Source organism: Rhodnius prolixus, unplaced genomic scaffold (genome assembly GCF_049639745.1).
Source record: "Rhodnius prolixus isolate KJV_2025 unplaced genomic scaffold, Rpr scaffold_2, whole genome shotgun sequence".
NCBI classification, from domain to species: Eukaryota; Metazoa; Arthropoda; class Insecta; order Hemiptera; family Reduviidae; genus Rhodnius; species Rhodnius prolixus.
The window spans coordinates 12,465,277-12,492,246 of record NW_027411592.1 but is presented as its reverse complement, the minus strand read 5'-3'; the positions used below and the strand labels follow the sequence as shown (position 1 = coordinate 12,492,246).

General features: G+C 32.6%; 1 protein-coding gene across 4 annotated transcripts; it reads right to left on the bottom strand.

Moving 5' to 3' along the window:
- Positions 1–304: 304 nt before the first annotated feature.
- On the bottom strand, positions 305–26,593 carry rno (PHD finger protein rhinoceros). Of its 4 annotated transcripts, XM_074117899.1 has the most exons (13): positions 26,405–26,593; positions 25,363–25,409; positions 24,896–25,027; positions 19,440–19,536; positions 16,874–17,022; positions 13,699–13,904; positions 13,453–13,616; positions 12,955–13,103; positions 12,432–12,719; positions 10,990–11,163; positions 10,326–10,456; positions 9,546–9,801; positions 305–9,370 (listed from the first exon to the last, which is right to left on the bottom strand). In XM_074117899.1, the coding sequence occupies exons 4-13, from the start codon at positions 19,486–19,488 to the stop codon at positions 2,873–2,875; spliced, it is 8,064 nt and encodes a 2,687-aa protein (XP_073974000.1). In that variant the 5' UTR covers positions 19,489–19,536; positions 24,896–25,027; positions 25,363–25,409; positions 26,405–26,593; the 3' UTR covers positions 305–2,872. The 4 variants fall into 4 exon arrangements, with proteins under 4 accessions (XP_073974000.1, XP_073973999.1, XP_073974001.1 ...); XM_074117898.1 differs by lacking the exon at positions 24,896–25,027; XM_074117900.1 differs by lacking the exons at positions 24,896–25,027; positions 26,405–26,593 and adding an exon at positions 26,054–26,072.
- Between the last annotated feature and the right edge of the window lie 377 nt (positions 26,594–26,970).

Sequence of the window (26,970 nt, the reverse complement as noted above, 5' to 3'; positions counted from 1 at the left end):
AAATGGTTTCAGTATAGGCAGGAATTTGTATCAGGCGTCTGTAGGGGAAAACTGACTCTTTTCTACTTAATGACCAATTCTAATTCATCAACTTAAATCAATCCCTTTTACATTATAAGATAATTTAATTAAAAGTAATTCCACTTAACATTCACTTACCACAATGTATGCTTCTAGAATGGCCGCTAAAATCCTTATCTCTTGTGAATGACGAAATTTGTATGATAAATAATAGAGTTTTCTGGCTAGATATAAACACTAAGAATTTGAAAGACGAGAGTTGACTAGGTAGAAATAAAAAGAATTATTTGTTTAAAAAAATTATAATACGAGGCTATGTGCACATTAAAACACCATATCTTACAGGACCAGCATCAATTAATTATTTACAGTATTTCATAATAAAATATTCTCAATACATAGTACACAATAAAATTAGAAACTATTTTTAAAAAAATAAAATAAAATAACAAAATAATCGCTGTACAAAACAACAATCTATACAAAATGTTTTAAAATTCTAAAAATTTTTACAATTTCTTGTTTAAAATAAAATTTTAAAAACAAAGAAAATTAAAGCAAAATGTTTACCCTTATTATTAATTTTCTATATTTTTTTAAATGATTATGTAACTGTGGTATAATGTGAAATACTGGCAAGAATGGGATTTTATACTTTTCTTTTGTAAATTATTTTTTTATTCACAAAAATATTGTAGATCTAATGTGATGACATCGGGGATGAGATTTGATTTTTCCAAACACAGAGAAACTAAATTTAATTAAATTTGGGTGTTTAATAACAATTTAAAAAAAAATACAGAGATAAGTAACAAGTGATAATATATATGTATATTTATAATCGAACAAGCACCTTCATTATGTACACATACCTGTCTGTCATCAGTGGGTCTCTCAGTGGCAATCTCCACATTTTTTGTTTTAAATATTCAATTAATTTTTATTTTGAAAATCTTTTTTTTTTTCTTTTTTTTTTTATTCAGTATTAATACATAAGTTCTGTTTGTGGTGTTTTTCAAGATTTAACTGTTACACTTAAGTTATGTTTGTGGTCTTTTTCAAGGTACAACTGATAAAGTATTTTGTAAAAGAGTAAAAATAAAAATAAAAGTTACTTTTACTTACTAATTCGCTTAAAAAATTAATTTTGCATGTTAGCATAAAAAAATTTCCACCGAAGAGGACTTTTTATTTGAGATCATGGGGAAAAGAGTATACTGAAGTACTTTTTAATGAATTCCGTTAATAATTAAAAATAAGATGCAGGCACCCAGTTTTTTTTCTTGTTAAACAGAACCTCTAAAGCACTATTTTCTTTTTCACGTACATTTAGATAAATTACTATAATTGTATGTGTAGGCTTGGCTAATGAGAATTGGAAACACTTACTTCATTGCATTTTTGTTTAGATTTTAAAAGTCAATTAAATGTAATAAACTAAGGCCCACCCTGATGATCATTTTAATATAGTGAATAATAAATATTACTATTACCATTTCTAAATCAAAAAGGGGAGAATAAAAACAAAACAAGTCATAAAAAATGTTTTTAACAAAAAAAAAAATCACAAGTATTTTAAAACTAATGTAAAAAAATAGAAAATTAACTATTTATACATCTTCGGTAATATACATCTAATGGTCATGGTTTATATCCCTTTTTTTTTTCTTTAAATAAAAACCTACACATACTTCAAATAAATAGTAACTATTCTTAAATTGATTATAAGGGCAATGCTGATCTCCATAAAGTTTTGTGAACTGTGTCATCATATTACATGTATAGTTAATGTACATTGTTATTTATACTTTATTAATTATAAATATAGTATATTTACATAATATATTTATAAGATTTATCATAAATATATCAATAACAAACAAAAAACATTTTTTACAAATTAATTTAAAAACAATTTTTTTTTTTGTACAAAATAAATAAATTAATTTAAATTCTACTTCATATGTACGTATTAGATTATATAAATTATTTACAACTTTATTTACATAAATACTATAGAGGCAACAACACACGCGCTGTATTGTACTTTAGGATCGAGCTAAAACAAAAAAAACTGTCAAAAGACCATTGAAAAATGCTTAATGGGATGAAGTTTAAGTAAAATACCTCCGAAGAAAATTACTCTAACATTTTTATGGCAATATTAATTGGTAAAAACAAAGAATAATTACATGTTTACCCGATCCATTAAAAACAAAAACAAAAAGAATTTACTATACGCAGAAGATACGTAGTTATAAATTCGTTTAGGCCAACTTTAATCATATAAAAAGTATAAGTAATTTATCATATGGTAATCTCAATATACTTTAAAATTATAAAACCGTACAAATAATGCAACACATTTAAATATATGACACTATAGAACACACAATATTTACAAAAATATATCATTGCTCGTACAATACAGTAATTGACATTTGTACACTATTAGTTTTGTTTCCCGTTGCACTTATATAAGTCAACTATAATCTATTAATTTTTCTATTTTATTACACTGTGCAAATGTACATTCACTAAATAAAATTGGGACGTCCCGAGGAAATTTTCTACATTTAACATTATAAATTTAGCAATAACGTACACATATAACTCTTTTATCATTTAAAATTTACAGTTTTTTTTTTGTTTTTAATAGATTTTGTAAATATTATTTACATTTTATAAAAAGCTCACTTTGAGTGTGCTGTGAAAAATTCACTTGGTGACAACAACATATCACTTTTTCCTTTTTTTTTCTTTTTGTAAAACTGATTTGAAAATGTCAGATCGAATAACAAATAACAATATATAATATTATAAAATTCTACCCTTAGGCTTTGAGCGTTCATCACCTTACTTCACAATCTTTGCTAAGCGGTACACTTGGCGGCGGAGGATGAGCTGTCTGGTCCTTTACACCTCCGTCACTTTCTACTTCGCCCCCTGTTGTCTTTGTATTATCACTACTATTGCTACTAAAACTACTACCACTATGTTTCATCTTGTAACCCTTTTCACATCGCGATAATTTCAATCTAATCGGCGTTGTTTTACACGTCCGCACATTGTTCACGTCACCACCACTGCACTCACTAGTCCTTTCCGGTGAAGTCCGTTTATCATCAGAATGTGATGGCGGGTCGTGTGGCGGATTTGAAGGTGCAGCAGCTGAAACGGAGGGGTCATCTGGCCTTTTAAATCTGATGATTAGCCTTGGTGTGGTTTCATCGTTAGCAATTACCTGGACTTCTTCATAGTCTCTCTTCCTTTTCTTTGCCCCTACTTTCTCTTCTTCATCAAAGTCAGCCATAACCATTCTTCTGAATTTCATGCTTTCTCTTTTCAACTCTTCAACAGAAGGACCAGAACTTTGACTTCCACCTCCGTTGCTTCCAGTTGTTATTCTTTTCTTCGGAGGTCTCACCCTTAAATTTTTTCGGTCGTCGTTACTCATTGTGGACACACTAAGTTGACTTCCTGAATCTGCCCCTCCTATCTTTATTTTAAGTTTAGGTGTAGTTCCAGACATGGGTACAGTTTTATTTGCACCCCTACCTCTTCTCTTTACATTAGGCTGATTATTCTCTATTGAAATATTACTGCTGGAAATACTTTTCCTTCTCTCAATTTCGCTATTATCGTAACTTCCCTTCTCCCTTCCTTTTCTTTTCTTTTCCATATTAGCATCTACAACTGCTTTGTAATCTTCTCTGGTTGGTATGCTTGTCATAGAAGCAACAGCTTTCGGTATTGTAATGACATTTCTACTAACGAGAGGATCCTGAGTTGGCGCAACTGGTGTCACATTACTGGTAGTTTCGTCCATATTCATATCTTGCGTCCAGTACTGCCTAAGAAGTTCTTTCTTCCTCATTCTTCGAAGATTAGATGTTCCTGTTGAGCTGACAGCACTAGACACTGTGGCTGGCGGTTCACTTTGACTAATATTGTTTATGGTAGGTCGCTGTACTATTGAAGCAGATGTATAGTTGGCATCCAGGAAAGGACCTTTAATTTTTACCTTCAGCTGATTCCTGGAATCTTGTTTGCTAGATGAGTCTTCAGCGACAGTTGTTAAAGAAGGTTCTTCCAAAGGCTTAGCCACGTTGACTGATTTAAGATTTTGAATTTCCTCTTCAAGTTCTTCGTCATAATCCCTTACAGGTTCATTATTACTTGGTGCAACATAATGATCGATTATGTGATTATGGTAAGTACTGCCACTAGTTGTAGAAGGATCATATGAACTGTAGGTTCTCATGTCCACTGGACCAGGCAAAAGAGGCTGCACTATATCAACCCTTGGTATTTCAACCACAGGCCTGGAATCTGTTCTCATTCCTGGGCTAGGAGGCCTTAAATCTCTCATATCATTGTAATTTCTACTTTTTGGACTAGTTAGGCTTGGCGATTGTGAGCAATCTTTTGTAAAATATTCCTTCTTTTCATGTACATCAGAAGACTTACGCCGTTCCCGCATTGCTCTCAAATTTTCCAAGCTATCCCTTTCTTCATCGTCATCAAAATCGAAGTCATAAACCGTGCCAACGAGCTTGCTGTGAATTGTATCGGAGTGCATCGAATGGCCTCGGCCTCTACCCCTTCCACGCCCTCGACCTCTTTGACCTCCGCGCCCTGGTGGCCGCCCTCTCTTGCCTCCAGTTTCTTTTCCACCCCTTGCCGCCAATTGTCGTGGAGATTTACCTGGTGATTTCGCAGGTGATTTACCCATTTGCGCAGGAGATTTTCCTTGTTGGGCAGGTGATTTTCCTTGTTGCGCGATAAATCTTGCAGAAGTCCTCGTAGGTTTGGACGGAGACTTCTTTCCAGGTTTAGGTGTAGCTGGCTCTTCAGATGATACTGAAGGTGGCGGTTGATGATTATAAACATCAGCATTTTGTGCTGGTGATTCAAGAGGGTGTGAAGCAACTTGCTGGCAACTGTCAGGAGGAAACGGAAGCGGAGTCAATGGAGGGTCCTGCATGGTCTGGTTAGTGGACACTAGACCAGCAGTGATAGCCATATTATGAGAGGAAGCAGTAAATGCAGCCGAACAGGACGGAGGCGGTGGAGGCATATGAATAGAAGGTTCTTCGGCTGGCTTATTAACAAGCGCATGTTGTGAACTGTAAGGTGCCGAGAAATTTGGAGGAAATATAGGCGGAGGACCTGCGGAAAATGGCATCTGTGAGCAAGCGGTTGTCTGGAAAATTGATACTCCACCAACAGTAAAACCAGGTGTTTCTTGAAAATGAAACTGATTAGGATTTGCCAAGTGACACGGATTATAGGTCATACCAGTCTGAAGACCTTGAAACGGCAGCAACTCAGGTATAATAGGAGGAGCTGCAGTAGGAGGTGGCATTATAATATCATCGTGTTTTGGCTGTTCAATTTCTTCTCGATGCTCTGAAGATGATGTGGATGATACTGAAGAGGTTTCAGAATGCCTAGAAGGCATAATTTCGCTATCAGCCCATTTGTTCCTATAAGGAGAAGAAACTGGATCATAGGAATGCACACTAGCGGGAATACTGGGAGGCACCCACCTTTCGTCAGCCTGGGCGCTGTTACTTCTATCTAATTTCTCGCGACCTGGCACTTTGCCTACTTCCACCGGTAAACTGTAAGTTGGATACTGATAATGATCACTATTTTCGTAAGTTGGCATGTCATGCTTTTCAGATGATCCTACCTGCTGTAATATGTGTTGTTCAGCAGACATTCTTATTACGGCCTCATCCATGATAGGTTTCATCATATTTATTGTATGTTCCATTACATCCACATCTAATGTCTTATGTTCAGTTAAATCTATTTCAGTATTTTGTTTTATCTCTTCTGGTATGGTCGGTGCTATAAGTTCAATGGGTTCCTCAGAAGGCTCAAGTTTAGCTTCTAGTTTCGGTGGTGTTTTGATATGTTCCAAAGGAGGAGGTTGTTCATCCACCTGAGAGGATTCTTCTTCTACAGTAGGAGTAGGAGGGGCCTGAACTGACTGGGGTTCGGTCAAATCATCATCATTCACGTCTGACTGAGATTTCTTAGCATACCCCATTCTTAATTTGTGAACTAAATTTAATGTTTCTCTAGCATTATCTTCTTTCGATTCCATTTTAAACAGGAAATCATTATTAAAAGAAAATGATACCGGAGGAGCGCTCTCCTGAGAATCTCTAGCAATGTTAAAGCTATCTTCATTCACTGTTTCGTCCACTGCTAGAATATCATGGTCAAAGTCAAAAAGTTCTTCTACTGCATCTTTAGTTGGAGGCTGTGGTGAAAAAATAGATCTCTGCTGATAAGTTTGCCCTGCTGACAACGAAGACGTTCTCGACCTAATCTTCTTTGATTCATTTCCAACATTCTCGCTCACTTCTGAATCAGGCGGAAAGTTAAGAGTGTCTGATTCCAGTTTACAAGAACTAGCGAAATTTAGACTATCAAGTTTGTCTAATGGAGGGAGAGGCTCAGGAACAACTGTTTTATAAGCTGCAGTATCATCTTGTATATTTGATGGCGATAAAACTGGTAAAGAAGGTTTAACTTGTAAGTTGAGATCCGTACTAGTCATTTGATTATTATTGCCGACTGTTCCGTCCTTTACTACTTCTTCTTTTTTCTCAATGAATGTTTCAGGTACTGGTGAAAATAAACTTCGAGGTACATGCTTAAGCTGTTTTTCTGGAGAAGGTGCTCTTTCAGGTACAGAAGCTTCTTCCTTTACAATATCCGTAATACTATTTAATTTTGGCCATGTTTTTTCCTCAACTCTGTCATTTTTGTTTTCATCAGTGAAGAATTCATTTTCTTTGGGAATGACTTCCTTCACTACTTTTTCTGGAGATTTATGAATTTCTTTATTACTTTCCCGTTTCAGATGTTCCTTCACAAGCTTATCTCTCTTTTCAAACAACCTATCAAGAGATTTTTTAGATGTACTCTTACCAGAAAGATCTCTCCCTGCTTTTCTTTCAGCTATTTCTCTCTCTAACACACTTGTAAGCACATGAGGATCAGATTTCTTACATGGGGAAATTGACCCTACCTTCTTATCAGTTTTCTTGCACGGAGCTGGAGAAAGTCGGGACCTGGCAAACTCTTCAGAGCTAGTAGTAACATTCTCTGGCTTGAAAGAAGTGGATTTCCTTTCGCTGATTGGGTTGACTTTCTCAAGATCATCTGGTTTTCTCTTTCTTCCTTGGGAATGATCTTTTTTGAGCTGGATATCTCCTTTTTCACCCTCTTGACTTGGGTAAGATTTTCGACTACTTCCTGTACTACCGGTGCTGGCCTCTTTAGGCGGACATTCGATCTTGTTATTAGATTCTTTTGTTTTCGAGGGCAATGAGTATTTATCACTTGCAGAACTACTTGATTTTCCTTTACGTCCACTTTTTTCTCGTGATGATTCTTCTCTCTCAGTAGGCGGCTGCTGAAATTCGAGTTCAGGCCGCCCATCGGAAGTTTTAAGCTTCTTCTCGGGCGTTTTCCTCAATTTCTTGTTAGTCGCCACCTTAGAGACAGAATCATCTTTTCGAGTTTCTAAGGACTTACTTTCTCCTTGCTTCAAAGATGCCACCTTAGTTTTTGGTATTTCTGGTTTTTTAGAAGATATTACTTTGGCAGAAGATTCTTCAGATTCTGAAGTACTAGATGTAGAACTGCTGTGAACTGAATGTTTTCCTTTCTCAAGAAAAGAAGTAATTTCAAACTTCTTTTGAGGTGGCTTCTTTTCGATAAGTTTGGCTTTCTTTTCCTCTTTGGCTAATAAGGGAAGATCAAATAGATTTTTCTTGTCTAACGGAAGTCTTGCTGGGGGTGTCGTGGCCTTCTTCTCTTCTTCCTCTTCATTATTACTTTCTGAACTAGAAGAACTTGAAGTAGATGTTGAACCTGAACTAGAACTGCTTGATGAAGACGAAGAAGAAGATGAAACTGAAATTTTAGGAGTTTTTCTTCCTTTTAAATCTGGAGGTTTGATTACCTTTTTATTTTTATCAACCTCAGGTTCCTTCTTAATGATCGGCTTTGGAATTTCTTCTTTCTTTATTTTAACTTGTTCTACTGATTTAGGTTTTGCAGCTTCACTTTCACTTTCAGGCGCATTTGGTGGTTTATGAAGACCACTTTTAATATGTTCGGCCGCTTTCTTAGCAGCCTGTCTTTGCGGAACATATGACAAGATGTCCTGATCGTAATCCTTATCAAAATCGTAAATATCATTATAGCAAGATTTAGACTTTTCTTCTTTAATATATTTACTATCCTTAGACGTTTCTTTATTTTTGACTTTCAAAGTTTTTACTTTCTGTTTATCTTCAGTCGGAGATGTACTTTTGACAATTTCCTGATCTGATTGGTTTGGTTCCAGCTTTTTAGTGTGAGCGGTCCGTATGCTTTCTGTCGCTTTCTTGGCTGCTTGCCTTTGGGGCACAATAAGTTCAGAAGGAGCAGATTCTTTACTAGACTTCTTGGAAGTGGTCGAGTTGTCTTTACTTCTATAATATTCATCATCCATAGAACTATCAGCTGCAACTATGAGAGGGGCTTTACAGTTAGGTTTCGAGGGTGATTTTCTTCCTGTTTTCTTCTTACTAATCGCTGTAAACTCTTTCACCGCAGCTTTTGTTCTTACCGCATGAGAAGTATCGTTTCGATCCTTCTGAGATGAGTCAGTATCTGAATCAGAGTATATGTCGGTTGTAGTTCGACGGCTATGAGCGAATGTGAGTATATCGTCACTATCGTCAGTAATGCTACGATCTCCAAGCTCCTTTTCCATCTGTCGTAACGACTTATTTCTACGTGTGCCCCACTTATCTTCATCCTCGGTAGAGGTGTCATTGGTAACCCTAGAAATAATTCTCTTCTTTAATCGCTTGCCTTTCTTGTTATTTACCCCTGACCCATCACTTGAATGGCTATCTATTCGTTTGATATCAGGTTCGCTGCCACTAGACATGCTAGTGTAAATATTTCTGCGGCGCTCCAATCCTCCGTTAACATACATTTTCTTATAAGGATTTTCTGTCATTCTTTTCCTCATTCCATTTCTATCAGTTCTGATTTTATCTTCGGGAGTGGGTGACGACACTCCAGCTATTCTCGCTAACACAGTTTCAAAATCTGTTGATAATTCTGGTGCATCTTTGTGTGAGTATAAACGGTCATAGATGGAGGGACCATGATTCGCCTCTTTTACTGCCGTCAGTTCAGCTGAGCTAAGGCAGTATGATGATTCAGAGAGAACGGCAACCTGTTTATGGAATGTCTGCTCACGCATACGGAAGAAAGTTCTAGACAATTTTTCCCTTCGACTGACCATGTAGCATAGATTTCGTACCTGAAACAGTCAAGTTAATTAGTATTAATTTCTATAAAAAAAAAAATTATGCTAATAAGAAAATTAAAATTACTCGTTGTAAATGTAAACGAAATCACAAATTACATTCTTAATCATTTAAATAAAGTTATATACTAGGCAGAAGAAATTTTTAATTTAAAAAAAAGGTATTCACCCTTTCCAAATCCTGTCTTAACTGGACGAACATCTTCATCTTATCTAGGTCAGCCTGTTCATGATGGCTAGTCAAGAAATCAGCAGCGTCGTGATGACTTGGTGGTGCTAATAGTGGTTTATTATTCCCAGAACGCCTCTTTAATATCCAATAGTTATAAATTGATATTGCTGCCTCTTGGTCGACATCGTGATGTACACATGAGACATCACTGGCGCTAACATGTTTCTCGAACTCTGCTTCAATCTCAGCTAACCTGGAAGTGTGAAGTGATTGATTTAATTTTACTTATTTATTTATTTTAAATAACTCTTACCACTAAAGGGCACATCTAATACAATATTTTTTTTAAAGCAGTTAATTAGACACACCACATGCCCTACGTCCTAATTGTGCCTACAAATTGATCAGATTTAAACAGAGATTTAAAATAACAGAAATCTCAAACGCTCAGACGGTATTAACAAGCAATTAAATGAACTGTGTGGACCTTTCATTCCAGAAGAAATAACCTTAAATGGCTCGGTTTTATATTAATACAAATTGAAGTTTACTACATTAAGGTTGGAACTAACATTTACTTTTAAATATATAAAAATGAATCATAAAAAGAAAAGCTTGACACAGAAGCTTCCAATAAAAGAGTTTATAGAACATTCTGTAAGATCATTTCTTTAAATTAATTCTGTTCAATTAAAATAACCTTTCGGAGCATACAAATTTTCGAGGTTAAAAAAATCGCAAAACATTACGAACTAATAAAAGACAAAGATTACTAACTTTGCTGCTCTTGCTTGGTTCTTTTCTTCAGATGTCATATCTTTTCTTTTCTTTCTCTTGCAATCATCGTCCTCAGATGTTGAGCCACAGTGATCCTTTTTCGGAGATACACTATGTTTTTCGCAGTATGACTATAAAAATGAGAAATGAGGAAACAAAAAATCATTACCAATGAACATACAAGTAATTATATATACGTAAAAATAATACTTGTTTCTTACTTTTGAGTAAAATATTCATCTTAACGATATTTCAAATCTTTGCTACCGTTTTTCATATTTCATTTTTTTTTTTTATATTGTATACACTATACGTACAAATAACTAGCATGCAGTAAGTTAAGAAAGGATGTAACTCGCAATTCTTTTAAACATGAATTTTATAATATATATTACTGCTAATCACGTTAAACAATTTTTGAAACAAAATAATATAAAATTGTTTCGGATTCAAAAAGAATTATAACTTAATGATCAAAGAATTATGCTATCAGTTGATAGCAAAGTTGAAAAGAAATTAAAAACGCGTAATTATTTATACGAACTTTATGTAGTAGTATTTACTGGCACACTTCTAAACTTTTTGTATCTCTCTTGTTAATTTGATCGAAAAAAAGTTACCTTCTAATTCTAATTTAATGTATATTTAATAAAAAAGAACTTACTCTTAGTTTTACACCATCGTCGGCGTTTTCGTCTTCAATGATTGCTCGCATATCTAGGCCATGTTTGAAAGCACATGTGACGTGGTAAGCCACCTTACATGTTTTTACTGAGCACTGAATACAAGCACCCACCCTTTCTCTGCAGAGAACGCATATTAGAGCCCAACGGCTTTGCTGTAACATAATTAACTCTCATCATAAGATAAATAACAGAAAATCTCCTGAGAAAAAGTTATTTATTTTGTTAATATTTATTAAGTCACAGATAATTAAACAGAAAATCAATTAAAACGTTCGTAAAATCTGAAACCAAGTCTGTTGAAAAGAATAACATTTCTGTCTCTTTTAACAAAATCATACTACAAGAGCTTACTAAAAATTTCCCGAGCAAGAAGGAAAAAAAACTAGGTGTTTTAGATAAAAACTATACCTCTTTAACTTTTACTCTTTATGCCCTTAGTCCACCGTTTTTCTAATTAACAGGTTGTATTCCTGAATTGCAAATCGGGAAGTCGGGAAAAGCTGCTGTCACCTCTTCATTTGAACTCATATAGTTTTTCAGTCACAAATGTCTATAGATTTGGGTAAAGTAGAAACTTAGAGGCTGGTAAATCTGGCGAACGGGGGTAGATTTTTCAACAAATTTGCTTCAAATTACTCCTGGCCTCTTACCACTTTTTTTTTTAAATTTATTTAATTAGTCTTTGCAGAATATTGTCCCGAAAAAATCGCTTGAATTATTTAAGTCCGCTATCATTTGCTAAATCAGACATCAATACCGTACCTATTGGGGTTACAATAACATTATTAAATGCAATCCCATTGTAGTTACGAGACTGTGTGGATTGTCATCTTTTTTTATAGCTTATGTAAAGGATTTCTTAATAGAGGATAATAGATAATTTTAGATTCGGAAATGTCATTAAATATGTATAAAATTAAATTTATATTGCATTAAATGTTAAATTCATATAAGTTGTGAAATTCTGAAAAGAAATTTTTGGAACATTCATGTCTGGTATAGCATCGTTTAGCTTTAATTTTTTTTTGTTTTAATCAACAAGACTGAAGGCATAATGACTGTAGTTAAGGGCCTTATATTGTAGTAGTTAGGTGCCGGTCTTGTATTGAGACCTGCCAACGGTGAAACACGGATTGTTTCACAAAATTTTAAAGATTAACGCAATTTTGACCATTCTTCTGAAATATTTGAATATTTCAATGTATCAGGCTTCAATGTTTTGTTGCTTGAAAAATTAATTAATATTCAAAATATTAATGCATGATTTAGCATTTTAAAAAACATTGCAACAATTTACTTGCGAATCAAGAAAACATTTTATTACTTATCTAGCAGACAGTAAATAACTACTACTATTATAACGTCTGAATATCTATACTAAATCACTGTTTACATTAGTAAGAGAAAGGATGGTACTTACAGGAATACTGGATATTTTTGTAATAGGCTCCATCTTCTCTACACAGCCAATTGAAACTTCAGGAATCCAAAGAGCACAAGAAACATGAGCCCATTTATGACCTGATCTTGTACATTTCATGGCGCCTCCTTTGTTGGGACACAATACGCACTCAGGACGTTGGCCAACAGCACAAGTCCGACAGAGCCATTGCCCAGATGGAATGGCAGTAATCCCGTAGCAGGCCTGATGTACGCAAATATTACAACTATCGCAGAACACCATTTCATTTCCTTCCTCCGAATCAGGCTGAAAGTTTAGAATATAAAGCTTTAGTACTAAATAAATAAAATGACTTAAAAAATAGCGTATTATTTCGTTTAGTAAATAGTTTCACAAGAAGCAATTTAACTAAGAAAATAATAATTATGTAATTTTCTTCTTAATTTCTTAGTCATTAAATTATCGAATTTGCAAAAGTTAGCAATAGTAACGTTAATTAATACAGGAAATACAATTTCAGTTATAAATTCTGTGTACTTACAGATCTGCAAACATCACAAATAACATTTTCATCAAATTCAATTCCAAGACCTTCTTCTGATTTGATCAAGTTTTGCACTTTGTCCCAACATCTAATTTCCAATTCTTCAAGTACTCTCTCTAGCTGATCCTCTCGTATTGGATGATATCCTATTTTTGTTTTTTAATAAAAAATAACTATTATATTCGCACTCTATTTGAATAATAATAAGGAACTAATAAATAAAAACATTTATTATTTTATGCCGTACTATAAATGTAACATTTTAGTTAATAATATGCACTATAGAGAATATATAGTGCAGCACACATAGTAGTCTAATAATGTTTACAAATGACAAAATATGACTGAACCAATTTATAATAAAATCTGAATACAATTTTTAAGTGAAATAAGCGAAAAGATAGTATTAGTCTAATAATAATAAAAATTGTATTACAGTTTCTAGCAGTCATTCATTTCTAAATAATGAAATAGTCAACTTAAACTTGTACTCACCCATCGTTGCTCTCTCGCCATTAATGATTTTAAGCCAAGCAAGATCGCAGTTATCCAAATCATACGAACACACCTTTTCCGCTTTAGATGGAATTGGGGACAAGTAATGTTCGTCTGGTTTAAAATCTTCATTTTTTGTAATTTTGATGTATTTTGATTTGGGCCTGAAAAATTGAATTATATTTTATTAATACAATAAGAATAATAAAAATAAATAAATTAAAATAAAAAAATGTCCAAACTAACAGCTTAAAATCATGATGATGTCTAACTGAAGAGGCCTGAGAAACCACAGTAACACTGGCCCTGGGTAGGGAGTCAGGATTCACCGGTACCTGGACGCCCTTTTCCCATTCTTGTTTCCATTGATCAGTAATTACCCAGTATTCGTCTGCTGACAATGGTTCAGAGTCGGGCAATTTCATTGCACTAATAAGGTCCTTACGGAATAACTGAAATCACAAATATTTGTCCAACTTGAAATTTATTCATTAAAAATTTGTTGATTGACGAATTTCAACCAAAATTAAAACTAGAATAGATTTATATCATATCATGTTTTCAGAATTTAAAACAAAGGAAGAAGCTAACCAAAGTGTCTGTAAAATTTTTATGCAGAATGAAATGCAATTCCCGCAGTGTGAAGTAAGTAGTATGGAACATAGTGCAGCAAGATTGTTTGAGGCAACCAATAAATAAGTATTGGAGTATATTCCAATGAGTTCCAAACTGCTTTGAACAAAGATTTTCTGCTCTACCTGCAGAACTTAACTGCTTGATTGTTTAAGGTATCCCTAGTGTTTAATAATGCATTTCCGAATAGGTCAATATCATCTTCTTCTTCTTTTTACAGGAACACGACGGTGATTTTATGGTAATCCTTACTTGTTGACCCAATGATACCATCTTGACAGAAGTTTGGTACATGAAAAATCAAGAAACGATATCGAGGAATCTGAGAATAATAAACGACGTTAGTCGATGACTATCACCCCTCTGAATGTCGATACCTCATTTGAGATATCTGATTTATTTTTAGGAGAGCTATTTCTCGTAGATTACTTTCTTAAAGTAATTTTAATCAAGGCAAAAAATTAATGAAGTTATTCGAATCTTTACGACCAGGAGACAGTATTTATTCTAATAAAGACTATTATTATTATTACTATTCGAAACTTTACACAATTTTTCGCAATTACCAACTTTTTGCACCCCTAAGATAAAAATTCCTTAACTGCTAATGGCGTTTGAATATAATGTATATCATTTGACATTATTGACTCGTTATAATTCTAAATGTATGAATACTAAAAATTAATTATTACTGATCATTTCTCTGCTTTCATAATAATAAATATAACAGGTTCTGGGCCCAGTTAGCGCAAGACAGGTATAAAACCAATTTTTGTTTTACCCTTTCAGTTTAAACTAATGCAATTAGCAGAGAAAATAGTAATTATTGGGAAATTAAGTAATAATAATTATTTAGCATGGAAGTTTTAAATGAGAATGTTCCTTCTGAGAGACATAATTCTTGTAAAGAGTGTGGAGCATTACAAATGATCAAATGCGTACTGATAAAACTGCTGAATATGGGCAAAAGATGAAAAGACGCCAATAAAAGTATTTATTTTCATATGGATTGAATTCATATAGTCAATGTATTACTGCAAAAGATTATGTTAACAGAGTTTCTGATTACACATGAGTGTGCAATAAATTTGTATTTATTTAAAAAATCGTACTGAAGTAAATTGAATGATCAATGGATGATTATATAAGAAGTACTTCGGAAATAGCACGGGAAAAGAAATACAATAAAATTGTTTAAGCACATACTTCATATGGATCATAAAATAATGATATTACTGTGTGAAATCCCGGTCGTGTAACTCCCAATGGCGCACCCGCTTGAAGGTTAAAAATGGTTTAGCAATTTGAATATATTTTCAGAAATTAATTATACCTTGTATTTTAAGTATAAAAGGCGAGCAATGTAGGAAGCAAACCATTTCTACACTTCAAACTGTTGAGGTATTTAAAGGGTTGCATGTTAATCAATCAACTTCGTATAAGTTAAATAAAACTTCGTACTTATCTTTGTGGACGAGATTTACAGCTAGAAACACTTTTAAGACTAAAGATATTGCCACTACTTCTCTCATGGTCCTACTCCATTGAGTTCAACAGTTTGGATAATTACGACGAAGGAAAAACAATACTCCATCTATCTTGGCTCTACTATTTAGATGCAACCGTCGAAACAAGAAGAAAAAGAAACTGCAACCTACAATGAACTAAAAGCCAACAATAATGACCCACAAATTACTGATCACACGATTATAAATGTGTTAAATATATACTTATGACAACTTCATGGTTACACGGACTTCATGGATTGCCCAAATCAACAATTGCCAATGGCAAAATACATAAACTGTTGAATACACTGTCAACTACATCTAATATGATAAAAAAAACATTGCGTATAGAAACAAATCACGCTTTGCAAGACCATCATTGGAAGACTCAAATTCAACTTGAATTCCTGATTCAGTCAGGCCCCCTCCAGTCCACCTGTAATCTCTCTCTTACCTCTAAACTCCATAAAAAAAAAAATCACAATGTTGATACCTCCTTTAAAAACATTAATTACTAGGTTTCATATTCATATATAGAAAAACTAAAGCTTCATATTCCACAAACAAATCATCATTAGTAGCCTGGAAAAATAAAGAACTAAGTACGTACTTCTACTACTATGCACATCTACTGACTTCCAAGACAGTTGTTTGCTTTACCGAAGCACAGCTCACACCTCCTGATCGATTTAAACTACTCGATTATAATATACAACGAACTGACAGGGTAGCTTCAGGTGTTTCTTTAAATGAAAAGAAACTTCAAATGCAAGGAATACCCTTGAACTCTAATAATCTCGAGGCTGTTCTTATCCAAGTTCCCACACATACAAAGGATTTTTGATAGCTGTATCTACACTCTTGAGATAAAACTATACTTCTGCTAGACGTCTTTCGAAACATATCTTTACTCAAATTAGCACAAAACTGGACCCCAACATCAAATAAAATACTATTGATTAGAACGCTAACTGCAGCAGACAACTACTCATACTCGCAGCAAAATAAGCAGTAAATAGTTTTTTAGGATGAAGAATCATTTAAATAAAATTCCATTAAGAGATTTGGATCTAACAAACTTAAAAACTATTTAAAAATTAACATTATTCCTTTTATGAACAATGTACTAAGATCACGTGATATTTGCCAAATAATAATTAATTTTAAACATTTCAAAATTTTATGATCCCTGGAAAATTTAATTGCACCAAATACTTTATTACTTAAAACCCATATCTCATTAACTATTTCATCAAGGGGAACAAGAAAAAAAAAATTACCTCTGCGGGTGCTTCGGAGGCATTTCTGTTGTATATTGCTGAGATCTTAAGATCAGAATTGGGCCGAGGAGTCCATACCTCCATGGGGGTTTCTTCCTCCTCCGCCAATGCCGCCGTAGCACAACGCGCTTTACGCCTCTTCGTCGCGACTGCAAAAGAGAATAAAAAAGAATTATAATAGACATATTAAATAACTAATTTCAATATAATAGCATAGACCATTTTACTGTAAATGAGAATTATGACTTAGATTTTTAAATATAATAAATGCAAAATAAAAAATCAGAATAGCAATAAACATCAACTTCCTACTCCTGAACGTAAAAAAATGGGAAAATTGTTTAAAGATATAACAAAAGCTTAAATTGGTCATTCAAGTCATAAAATGTACTTCTGAAACATAATTTTGATTGCCTTTTTGACAGCCAGGTTTAGATATATCTATTACATATAACTATAGTTCTTTATAATGTTATATTAACTTTTATTTGATAATAAATATTAATATTTATATTGAATTCTTTTATATGAAGAAACTGGTAGAACTGGTAGCAGTAGACAAACGATCCCAGGACGGCAGTATTAGCAACTTCCAACAGCAATATTAGTTTGTCAAATATTTTTCTGACAACTATTTGAAATGGGAGCTAAACTGGGCCCACTATTAATCTATCCAAGAACGATCTAAGATTGGATTATTGTTAGAACCCAATGCTCTAGACCAAGATATTGATTGTTCTCAAACATGCAGTTTGTGCAAACTAAATGAATTCGAGTAGTGACGATTTCTCGTCTACAAGTTCTAAGTCCTAAAATCCCAATCTAATTTCACCTTTTTTGGTTACATTAAAAGGCTTCTTTCTAAAGAGCATTTTTGAAAATTGTACTGCCTAGCCAACTATATAATAATAATAATGAAATGTGTAACTATGGTTCCAAATTTGTAGGAAATCGGCTGATTGGAAAAGCTACCAAATGAATAGAATATTTTTGGATTTTCTTGAAAATGACTCCGATTTTCCTCAACATGGCACACATGAGATCTCATGGGGCGGGTGTTGGTCTAATGGTGAAGAGCCTGGCTTTGTAAGTTGGAGATCCCCAGTTCGCATCCCGCGTATGACTACTTTTTATTTGTTAAAAAAATTGTTAAAGTAAAATATGAGCTTCCGCATCCGTCCATGACACCTAATTGGTAGTTGGTCGTTAAACCCCTCCTGAAAAAATAGGAGATTACTTTACTTTTCTCTAGCGTTTATTTGCAACAAATTACAATTTTTTTTAACTCTTGGGTACTTTAAATAAGGGGCTGAAAACAAGTTCAAAGAAAGTTCCTCGACAGGAATTTAAGTACCTCTTCACTTATTAAAAATCCATTTCCATTTGGATTGTTCTTTTTCTCGAAATCGGATTCACGGCATTTTTGTAGACCTCTCACTTAGATTTATATCTTTTTCTCTAAAAATTCTTTTTAGGGCAATTCTCTGGGAAGGTTGGGCGGCAGGCAGACTTCTCTGTAGGCTATATTTTACATTTCAGGCTAATGTCCGGTTTCGAACTGTATATTAGTAAATAAAGGATGCAAATGATTCTGAACGTAGCCAAATCAGCGTCAAATAGCTGAGAAATGGAGAACTTATATGGAAATAGTTTCATGTTAAGTACCTAAGACCAGGTCACGAATATTATGAAATGAATATTATTAAGTATACAGCAGTGATAAATGATGTTTGCATACGGTGCCAGCATTTCAAAAATATTAAAGAAATTATTGATGTTCGTTCGTTTTTGGCTCTCGATGGCTACTTCAAGTTTCACAACATGTCGCTAAAATTGTCCATCAAGTGCTGGCAATTAGATGTGGTTTCTTAGCAGCCAAGCAAGCTCACCACATTATAAGTAAGCGGTATCTTCAGTGTTGGAGGGCAGCAGATACCGCCCACATTATGGCTTGTTTAATCCGGTGGCTAGGCAGCCACCAAGAGAAGAGGCCTTCGCATTATGAGAGGAAATTATAATAATGATAAAGTATGCATCTAAAATAACTTCTTTGCTTTGAGCAGTGAATTGAACTTAAGTAGGCAAGTGTTGTCCCTAATTATGTTGCTTACTTGTACACTTTCTTTTGAATTTGAATTTAGTTTTGTTGGAAAACGAGTTTTCAATTCATATTCCAATAAACCAGAGCTCAAAATATAAAAGAATTGTATCAATGGATGTATCATTAATGAAATTAACTCTTGCAAAGTGTTGCTGATTCTATGAACCAATAAATACGACAGATATTAAGACCAAATGGATTAAAAGTTTAGTTAGTTAAATTTTATGATTATTGAAGAATCCATATAGCCTAATAACTATTTTACTTTACTACTTAAATACTTTACACGTATTATGTTAGCTGTAATGTCATTTTAATTTCCAAATGATGAAAATTTTTATAAGATGAACATTTCAACAGAACTCAGCACTATTTGCTTATAATAGAAATTTACACGTACATATTTTTCTACGTTCAGTTCATCTGTTCAAGTAAAAAAACATTATTATATTAATGTACACTTACCCGGTCCATCATCTAATCGACTTGCTTGGCGCTTGCCACGTTGTGACATTCTGTATGTAGCTTCTCAGAATAAAAACCTCTTATGCAGCATTAAAGCCTGAAAAAAACGAAAAAAAAATGTAAAGAAATGTCATAAAATAAAATGTTTGGATTTTTTTTTAACTGTTCAGATAAGTGCCAACATGTCTACAAAGAAAATAGTTATTTTTCTAATTCCACCATATTATATATAAATATTAATAACAGATACTTTAGTGCTATTTTAAATTTTTGAAGCCCACAAAAAAGAAGTACACCCAGCCTGTAAGAAATTATTAGCACATGAAAAAATAGCGCACGAAATGTATATTAACATGCTGTTATCTAAAGTAACATTGTTACATTCAAGCTGTCTTTCTGTGATTCAATTTTTCTAAATAATTACTTTCTTAAAGAGAATAATTTTACAAAAATTAAAAAAGCTGAAAATATTGAGACTTTTTGTTTTTAATGAGACTAAAAAAATAAAAACTATTGGGTCAGAAGGCTAATAACATCTTGGTTGGAAATGGGATAGCTGAACATCGGGAAATCAAGATAATTGTAGGGACAGATTTGTGTACCCATCGGTTTGACTCCTAAGAGAAGATCTTATTTGGAAATGACGTACGATTTTAATGAACAAAGTAACAAAATTCTTTAAAAAGATAACAGTTCCATCCTTAAAAGATTCACAGATTATCTGCAGCATACTTAAGTAAAGTAACAAAAGTTAGAATGAATTACAAGAAGCCAATATCAAGAAATTGTGATTTTAAGAGGTAGTATAATATTAAATATATTTTTAAGTAATATTACTATTAAGTAAGATCGTCCAAAAAAGAAGTATTGTGAAATCTGGAGTCACGATAGGTCAAAATGTCACTTGCTCTGCCGAAAATATTGGTAAAAATGGTCTCAGCTAATTTTTCCTTTTTCTTATTTAAAAAGAAACTTGTGTAAGTTAAAACTTAATTCTTATGAATTCTGGCCCGTCTTGATAAAGAAAAGTAAATGTCTTAGCATCTTTTGGTAATATTGTAATAGGTATAAAGATGCATCAGGTCGATGGAGATAAATGTATCCGAGGATGTGAAACACATCCACCTCTAAAGCATATTTTCTAATTATTTAAAAAAAATGCCTTCCTTGTGTATTTCTACAATATTTTATCCAATTACATGGGTAGCTTAATTTTCAACTTAGCTTTTTTTTCTGATAGCTTATTATTGGATATACCTAAATTCCAATAAAAATAAAATATTTTAATGATGACATCCATCAGAGCATGCAAGCGTTTCAGCGTATTCTGAATATTTTCGGATCTTCATGCACCTTCGAGAGATACCATCATGAAATCATTGAATTGTCCTGAGTTGTATTAAATATCAATATATTGTAATTTTCATCAAGAAGTTCATTAGAAGTGTTAATTAAGTCCAAAGAAGCGTTGATATTACCTTCATTAATTAAAAAATAAATAAACAACTCCCTAGTCAAAAATTTAAAAAAATGTCTGATTAAATAGCAACAAAGTTAGTTAAGAAAATTAATAATATAAACTAAGGCTAACACAACTAACATCTAAACCACCTAACTTGCTGCATATTATGCATTGAAATTTGTATTAAGATGAGATTTATTCGACCAAAAGGCAAATGAATTGGCACATTTACGTTGTATTGAATTAGATTTGACTGAGAAACTAATTCAAATAGTTATTACCAACAACTCCAATCTGCAAGTCCGTAGGTCCCATAGAAGCAAGAGTTCTTTCAGGGATTCCAGAGACCTGCAGATGTTTTAAGTAAGGTCGCTTTAACATTATATTAGTTAAGGATACTCGAGTTAAGGATTAGCCGAGAGTTTGAAACACCAGGTGGTCATGTTGTTGGGAAATTGTCCAAATGCTACTTTTAAGAGATAGCTGGTACGAATGCTGCGAAAAAGTTTACATCCTTGACACGGAAGCAAAAACAAAATACGCTATATGTACATAAAAGTAATCAAAGAGTATACAGAGAGTATTGGCTATCCACTTTACCGTGATGAAAGAAAACAATGATGAGCACCAAGCCATGAACGTACACCTGGAGAAGAAAATGATAAATCAGTAGTATTGCATCCCCTGAAATAACAAGGGAAATTCCGAAAGCAGTTTGAAGAGAGATCCAAGTTTAGGGAACTTAGGCTTGGGTCGAGAAGTACTATTCGTAGAATGACCTAAAGATTTTTTTTAGAGATATCGTTATTGACCAGAAGAACTTGTTTAGTTTTGTGGAGGTCATAATTATGGATTCAATGGAGATTATTAGTTACCATATATACAGCAAATTTAATATCCCCAGTTGTACTCTCTTTGCATCAGTACTAATATCTTAATGGAGACAACTTGGTAAACACGCAACACCAGTATTTAACTGCCTTGGACGATATATAAATAAAACAGTTTTAATTAACTGCCATCATTTCATGTATATATTTGTAGTTATCACTCATTTTATACGTATTGTATGATTATGGTTCAGTTTCTATGTTATACCGACTGATTTAACAATTGAACCTAGATGAGCAGCCTCACTATGAACTTTAAAAATACTATGAAGTACAATAAAAAAATCCATTTTGCATAGATAGATAACATTAATCTAAGGAATAGACAAATAACATTACTATTAAAAGGCAATTTTCCTAGACGAAATCTGGTAGATAGAAGGTTGTTAGGTGAACAGTATTTATTTTAGACGATTTTAACAGAGTATGCATTTCATTTTTACTTAAGCGTATTCAGAATTCGTGTTCAAATTTAATAATTCAGATTTCGTGTTCAAATTTAATAGTTTTCTGCAATATAAGAAACTGCATCAAGTTTTCCGCACTGTTGTTAATTAAGACTGATACCACGATCCTGGCTAAAAAAGAAGAGTAATTTCAGATTTCACAAACTGAGAAATTAAAAATAGATAATTTTATGTTTTTGGAAACACATATTTCCTTTGAAATATTACAAAAACCTTTTTACAATTTAAAAGTAAAACTCAAATCCTATACATGTTTTCACAAACGCCAACATAATCTATTAAAACGAAGTTTGTAATGAAATATGAGCTGTGACATTAAAAAGCTCATTACAAGAAAGAAAAGATATATTCCTATATATAAGTTTAAAATATTATTTCCCGAGCGAAAAAGTACAAAAAAACCTAACCTACGATTCAGAATCACTAAGTCTACAATCAAAAATACAATGCAACATGAACACTGTTAAGTGATGCCAAAAATGTTGAATTTTGTCAGAATACGATTCTGTTACTGGAGTCGTAATCATATGTCATACACTGATTTCCAAAAATCTACAAGATACTTTGTGATGGAAGCCTAGTTCTGATTTTTTGTTCGGTGAGTGACCTAAAGGATCAATTTTCGCTCACCTTATAACCATTTCTCAGAAAAGACTTCCATTTTAATAAAGTTTACTGAGATATTTTAGAATCTCTAAGAAAAAATTGTTCAACTCCACTAATTAAAGAAAAAGTTAAATAAGATTTTTTTAGTAAGTAGATTACTAATTTCAAGTTTTTAGTTCTTATAGATATTTATCCCAATGAAATTCAATATAATTTATTATTCATCAGTATAGTAAAGTAAGTCCTAATTAAAAGGAGGTAAAAAGTTTGTTTCAAGAAGTTTCTCACGTGATACTGTGTTAACTCATAACTCACAAACTCATATTTAAATAATCTGTGAAATAAATTGACCAGCACAACAAAATCTATTCAACCTTAACATATCTACTGGATGTGGCTTCAAAGAGAATCGTCTGAAAAGTTTCAAAGTAAATGTGAATGACAAAATAGGAGAACTAGTTTATCATTTCGTGCGGTGTGATGTAAGCTAAAAATGTGAAAATATCCTAGACAACAAAGTAAGTAGAATCAAAAGATATGTGTGTATTATTCATAATACATTATACAAGAAGGTAAGGAAGGAAACAGTTAATAATTTATACAATTTTGACGGTGTAGTATTTCTTACCCTCCAATTCATGGGCACTGACTCAGAATATGAACATCCTCTTCAGTCTGCAGAAATGAAATTTCTGATTTCGGTGGAAGGTTAGAAGGCTGAATCCTGAAGGAATGAAATGAGGAACGAGGGTATTCAGAAATTTCTAGATATTTTCTAATATTGACAGGATCAAAGAAAATAAGGAAACCAAGCCTCGTAAGAATAGAATGGAATACTGCAGGTTGTTGAGAAGGTCAATACATACAAGCCTTCTCCCAGAACCTATGTTAGATCATGGAGAAAGTGACGATATTGAAGTTTGGAACACGCTACAAACCTAACCATGAAGCGAAGAAGAAGAACTCTCAATTTCAGTAAAAAAATTTAAATATTATTTTATTAACAGTTTTTAATTTGTTTTATATTTTAAAAAATGCAATTGTAAAAAACAAGTGACTTCGCTATTTTGTATTACAACTTATCATAACAATGTCAACAAATAAACCATCATATGAACATGCTAGCTATAAGTAACAGAACTCTCTTGTGGCCTTAATTAAAATAAAATAACAGTCAATAGATTTCGAGACTTGACTCTTATGGACGGACATAAATATAAATACTGTAAAAAATTTCTGTCAAACATTAAGAATAAATTATTACTCTTCAGGTTGCTTTTAAACTGTGCTAAAGCACAGTTGCATAAAAGATGAATTAGTTCTTATTGAAAACAGAACTTCTGCCTACTCATTTTTTTGTTGTTTTTTTTGTGAAGTATTCATCATAAATTTGTAAAGATCTGAGAAAATCTTCAACGAATTTGTTTATTTTTAGATACAAGTTCTTAAAACAAACATTACAACGTATCATATGTAGAACAGTGCAAAGTTAAAAAGTATTGCACTTCTTTAAGGCTACTGAATCCATTAATTCAAGTAAATACATTTTTATTATTTATTTAAAATCATTTGAAAGATACGAAATTTGTAATGTATAAATATCTTAGCTACGTAATTCGAACTCTTTAGAATTAAAAACTGAAAACTTTCCAGCCATATAGCTCAGGTCTCCTAACGGAAATACGTAGACAACAAAATTGCAGAAGAATCTGACCGCAACGAAAGATATTATAACACATAAGAGCAGATTGAAAATGACATCTACATAACAATTTGAAGTGCGATTACACAAAATTGCAATCATCACTAAATAAAAAAGTGCAGTAACAGAGCATTCCAAACCCCACCAAAAGACCCAAACCTTTCGTGCATTCTGACAACATTTACATAAAAACTACAGTATAACTAGTTTTCACAATTAAGTTTAGAATCCTACTTAAAGCAACAAATGGGAAATACATAAAAATATATACAACTTGGGCAGCAACTAACGCCTTCTACACATATAATTTCAGAATAGCTTTAATTTACCGCATTATTAATTTTGACTGCATTAACAGTATGGCACATACTGTTCAGCAGTGTTCTCACAAGCAGTGCATCCAAATTCCGAACAGCTATCCTTGCCCGGAACCCGAGGTCTTTTATTTTCCTACCATGGCGCTGTAATGGTTTCAAAACATTACAATTATTAACAAAGACCCCCTCGAAACTACTTCCTAAGCCTGAAATCATAAAACTATAAGAATGTTGAAAGTAAATCATATTTATTCTCACCTTAATACTTGTTATTAAACCTACAATAAGAAAAAAATCACTTATGCATTTCTGAAATGCAATATATGTAAATATCCTGTTCAACATCAAATACCACAGTGTGGAAGTAACAACCATACAAAAAAGGCCTGTTTGTGTATGTAGGGATTCAAGTAAGATCCCTACAACATAGTACCCAATTTTATTTTTCTATTTATAATAAAATGTAAGCATATACTTACTACATATTTGAGGCATGATTTCACTTGTGCTACAGCGATTTAATAATCTGAAACACAAATAAAAGTATCATGTATACAGCTTGTAGACTCTTATTCAAAAAATAACTCTTATTCAAAATTATAGTTCAAAGAGTAAACAATGAAATTACGGTAATTAAAAAACGGGAAATTAATCTTATTTTAGAGAGAATAAGATCCAATAGTAAAGTGAAGTGAACATACTACTAGGCACATAAATTAATTCACTCACTCATCATAACTCACGTAAATCAAGACAAGTTTCCCTAAAACTCAGAGAAAATAAAAAACTTAACATTGCCAAGACAAACAATCGTTCATTAACAAGTACTAAAATGAATTAGCTAAGGTTACAGAACAGATACTTCATGAAAACGTTATACTGCCCTTATCTATAATAATGAACTTTAAAAAACATATTTTTCACGCGAAAACAAAAACTTATCAAAAGTAGGTGTAACCTTAGTTACTATAAAGTACTGTTTGCAAAGGGTTATAATTTGCAAATATCTTCTATTTACCAAAATTAAGAGAAATAGAAAACAGGCAAAACAATTACAGAAACTAACATTAAAAGTTAATATTGTCACGAAATCAAGAAAAATGGTTCTAGCAAGCGATAAACAATACAACCGATTTATGAAATAACAGTCATTTAATGTATATATCTTACGTTTTATAAATCTTAATTTCAGGAACTTGTTGAGATTGCGAATTTGATTAAGACTAGGTAATTAAGAATGCTATCCGCAATTAACTCGTTTTAACTCGCATAAAACCATATTAATAAAAAAATAGTTCGTACACAACATAACCAAACAATGGTTATGTTTTAAACTCAATGCCAAGATGCTAGACTCCACTAAGTCTAACTACTGTTAACCTATCTTACATTTTCGAAGCTAAAGGTTTTTGTTTTGAACCATGTTAAAACAGTATCAGAGGTAAAAAGATAAGCTGTTCAATGAAAAGATGGCTCTCAAATAGGCCATTAATGATGTAAACATTGCATTTATGTACTAACCATTTCGCTCGAAGAAACCTATTCCTTTCCATTCTTCAAAGAACAGAAAAAAAACTCACTGACACTAAAAACTTTTAACACTTTAATTTAAAACAGAATTAAAAGACTGATTACACCAGCAATTAAAGCCTATCCCACAGCAACATTTTAGGCCTATTAACATTGACAACACAGATAGCAGCACGGGCTGTATACAATTCATTAAATAAAAATTTAAATAAATTTATCGATGTTTCTCACTGAATTAATGATAAAATGAAAATATTTTCTTGTAAAAAATAAATATATTGAAATTATTGTTCAGGTTCCTTAAATAAATATCTATGTAAACAAAATCATTGAGCCTAATTCATATATGTGTTGGCTGTGGAATTTGTGATTCTTTAAGATGAATAGAAATTTCTTCATACTGCAGTTTACTTTTTTAAATTATTTTAAAGTAAGAATTTTTAATAATCTAACAAACTATAGTAACAAATTAGGAGCTTTTAAAAGAGTTCTACATGGTTCTAATTAAAAGTGCGCAAAAAGACAAGGTCATATGACGTTTTAAGCTATTTAAGAGA